The 1788-nt window shown below is 46.8% G+C and overlaps 1 protein-coding gene across 1 annotated transcript in view; it reads left to right on the top strand.

The window, feature by feature from the left end:
• Window positions 1-1788, top strand: part of SLC35F2 (solute carrier family 35 member F2) — a 58695-nt gene that overhangs the window by 38346 nt on the left and 18561 nt on the right. The window contains exon 2 of the mRNA XM_003802941.3: window positions 1460-1635. Coding sequence (XP_003802989.1) covers window positions 1460-1635 — 176 coding nt within the window. The remainder of the gene's footprint in view (window positions 1-1459; window positions 1636-1788) is intronic.

Consider the following 1788-nt stretch of genomic DNA (forward strand, 5'->3'; position numbering starts at 1 on the left):
AAAAAAAAAAAAAAAAAACAACACGCACATTTATTATCTCACGTTTTATCAATCAGGAGTCTGAGTACGGCTTAGCTCTGCCCCCTGAGTCGGAGCCTGGGAGCCTCTCACCAGGCGGCAGGCTCACCTGAAGACTCAGCTGAGATAGGACCCACTTCCAAGATCTGTGATTCTGAAGTACAGGCAACCTTGAAAATCAGGGCTTCTAGAAAGGCAGTGGAAGAAATCAGGTATCTCAGAGCAAGCGAGGAGGAGAAAATGCCTCACATCTACTGAATAGGGAGAATCTAAACCAAGAGTTAATGGTGAATTTTTTTTTGTTTTGTTACACAGAGTCTCACTTTATCACCCTCGGTAGAGTGCCGTGGCGTCACAGCTCACAGCAACCTCCAGCTCTTGGGCTTAGGTGATTCTCTTGCCTCAGCCTCCTGAGTAGCTGGGACCACAGGCACCTGCCACAATGCCCGGCTATTTTTTTTTTGCAGTCTGGCCGGGGCTGGGGTGAACTCACCACCCTCGGTATACGGGGCCCGTGCCCTGCTCACTGAGCCACAGGTGCTGCCCTTAATGGTGAATTTTTATTTATTTATTTGTTTGTTTGTTTATTTTTAAGACAGAGTCTCATTCTGTCACCCTGGGTAGAGTGCCATGGCATCATAGTTCAGAACAACCTTAAACCTTCAAGTGATCCTCTTGCCTCAGCCTCCTGAGTAGCTGGGACTACAGGTGCCCGCCACAATGTCTGGCTACTTTTAGAGATGAGGTCTCACTCTTACTCAGGTTAGTCTCGAACTCCTGAGCCCAGGCAATCTACCTGCCTCGGCTTCTCAGGGTGTTAGGATTACAGGAGTGAGCCACCGCACCTGGCCTGGTGAGTTTTTTAAAAAAGCAATACAGACAGACACACAGATATGTGCACATTTCAAATAGTGTGTGACATAGTTAAGTAATCATCTATGTCCTCATCAATGAAATAGGGAATGTGTCTTTGTGAGAAAGGAGGGGATCAGAAATGTAAAAGAGAATGAAAATGTAGTCTCTCATGCAGTGCCTGTGGCTCAGTGAGTAGGGCACCGGCCCCCTATACTGAGGGTGGAGGGTTCGAACCCAGCCCTGGCCAAACTGCAACAAAAGAAACAGCCAGGCGTTGTGGCAGGTGCCTGTAGTCCAGCTACTCAGGAGGCTGAGGTCAAAGAATCTCCTAAGCTGAAGCGTTGGAGGTTGCTGTGAGCTGTGAAGCCACTGCCTACCGAGGGCAACAAAGTGAGACTTTGTCTCTGAAAAAAAAATGTAGTCTCTCAAAATCCAACAATTCAGTTCTTGTGCACATGAAAAAATAAAACAAAATAAAGAACTCCCTGGAATAATTAGCATTTTGCTTTGTGTTTAACACTGAAGTGCATGTGTTAAAGGTGCAAATGGCTCGCAAGTTATTCTGGTTTCCTCCTTTATTTTCTAGGAATATTTTGAAAACAATTGCTCTGGGTCAGATGTTGTCCCTGTGTATATGTGGAACGGCCATCACCAGCCAGTACTTGGCAGAAAGATACAAAGTAAACACTCCCATGCTCCAGAGCTTCATCAACTATTGCTTACTGTGCCTGGTGTACACGGTGATGCTGGCATTTCAGTCAGGTATGTCCAAGGCGGGAATTACCTTTCCTCTCCTTTTAGTTTTGACGCCGAGTCAGTCTCGCTCTGTCATTTTGGGTAGAGTGCTATGGCGTCACAGCTCACAGCAACCTCAAACTCTGGGGCTCAAGTGATCCTCTTGCCTCAGCCTCTGAG

Source organism: Otolemur garnettii, unplaced genomic scaffold (assembly GCF_000181295.1).
Source record: "Otolemur garnettii isolate 467f Iridium unplaced genomic scaffold, OtoGar3 scaffold00266, whole genome shotgun sequence".
NCBI classification, from domain to species: domain Eukaryota; kingdom Metazoa; phylum Chordata; class Mammalia; order Primates; family Galagidae; genus Otolemur; species Otolemur garnettii.